Source organism: Hydra vulgaris, chromosome 07, assembly GCF_038396675.1.
Source record: "Hydra vulgaris chromosome 07, alternate assembly HydraT2T_AEP".
Taxonomy (NCBI): Eukaryota; Metazoa; Cnidaria; class Hydrozoa; order Anthoathecata; family Hydridae; genus Hydra; species Hydra vulgaris.
This window is the reverse complement of record NC_088926.1, coordinates 12389076-12390710: the sequence shown is the minus strand read 5'-3', so window position 1 is coordinate 12390710 and position 1635 is coordinate 12389076. Positions and strand designations below refer to the sequence as shown.

Genomic DNA, 1635 nt, shown 5'->3' with positions numbered 1-1635 from the left:
GAAATTTGAAAAAAGATTTATTTCTTTTAAATAAATATACAAATGATAAAAAAGCACTAGAGGCCTTTCACTATTTTCATCAGTAGTGCTATCGATGAAAATAGTGAAAGGCCTCTAGTGCTTTTTTATCATTTATATATTTATTTAAAAGAAATAAATCTTTTTTCAAATTTCAAAAATTCAATTATTGTTTTTTTTGCTTGGCATACCTTTTTCCATTATATTGTTTATTATCAATTTTGTAGTTATATATATATATATATATATATATATATATATATATATATATATATATATATTATATATATATATATATATATATATATATATATATATATATATATATATATTTCGTCAAATTTAAACAAAATATATCAACAACAACAACAAAAAAGTATTTTTTAATATCTATAAACAAAACTTAAAGGTACTATTTGGATTCAATTTAGCACTCAAAACATCAATAGTTTTTTTTTTCTTTTGCTTATAGTCACATATTTTTATATGGTTAATTTTACTTACACTCCCTAATCTTTGCTTACGTTATTTTCGGCTATAAAACGTTATCCTCGCAACCATTGTTCACTTGATTGTAGCTTGCAAAACTATTTGTTCGGCTTTCGTTGATGTTGTATGATTTTTGTGCTGATAGTTCAACTAACGAGGACATTTGAATAGAAGTTTGTCGGTTATCTGAGCCAAAAGATTGAAGTTTATTAAATGAAAACTTGCGAAACGGATGAAAAAGACGTTTCTTTGCTTTTAATAATGTAATTTTAATCATTTTTCTAAAGTCTTTATTGTTTGCCGTGTATAAAAGTGGGTTTGTGATTGAAGGAGTTATTTTTAGAGCATAAACAACTTCTAAAATGACAGAACTAATTTCTAGTTTTTTAAAGTCTTCCATCATTCTAATGGTAAAGTAGGGCATTGCAAAAATCCCAAAGCAAACATACATAATACTGAATATGTAGAGTACACGACGCTGTTGTACTGTTACTCCTGAGAGTTTAGTACGCACTTTCAAAGCAGGGGTCTTTAATAGAATTTTACGAATTTCGCAAAACATCGCACCAAATGCAACCGCTAAAAACACCATTGGAATAAATAGAAATAAAGTAAACATTACAAAACTGTACCACTTTTCTATGTTGGTACTCTTCAAACCAATACAATTTGCAATATTTTTTAGTTCTTTAAAAAGCCACGAAACTTGAATCGCGGATGCGATAAAAGAAACAAACCAAGCTGACTGCAAGTATCTCGTAGTTGTTTTAATCGTTACAATTTGTCGATAGCGAAGAGCAAAAAATAGTGCTATAAATCTATCTAATGTTATTCCGCACAAATGGAGGACAACAGTATGAACTAAAAATGCCGTAATTATATCAGTAAATAAACGGGGAATCGCCATATTTGTGAACAGAAGATAAACAATAATCTGCACCAGAATGTTGATCCCTGATAACGTGTCGCACACAAGCAAGCTAAGTAACAATCGGTTTGATGCTGTTTTTAGAACGGAACGTTTTTTATAAAATAAAGAAGCAACAAACAAGTTAATTGCAAGCACAAAAGCACATAACGCTATGTTTATCATATTAAAGTAAGTAAATTTGGCGTTTGATCGACATT

At 28.3% G+C, this 1635-nt stretch overlaps 1 protein-coding gene across 1 annotated transcript; it reads right to left on the bottom strand.

The window, feature by feature from the left end:
• Window positions 1-553: 553 nt before the first annotated feature.
• LOC101241597 (trace amine-associated receptor 8c) lies at window positions 554-1414 on the bottom strand. The gene has a single exon (XM_065801990.1). The coding sequence runs from the start codon at window positions 1412-1414 to the stop codon at window positions 554-556; it is 861 nt and encodes a 286-aa protein (XP_065658062.1).
• Between the last annotated feature and the right edge of the window lie 221 nt (window positions 1415-1635).

Excerpts from the sequence above, each read along its gene's own strand:
- LOC101241597 (XM_065801990.1), bottom strand. The coding sequence starts at position 1,414 with ATGGCGATTCCCCGTTTATTTACTGATATAATTACGGCATTTTTAGTT.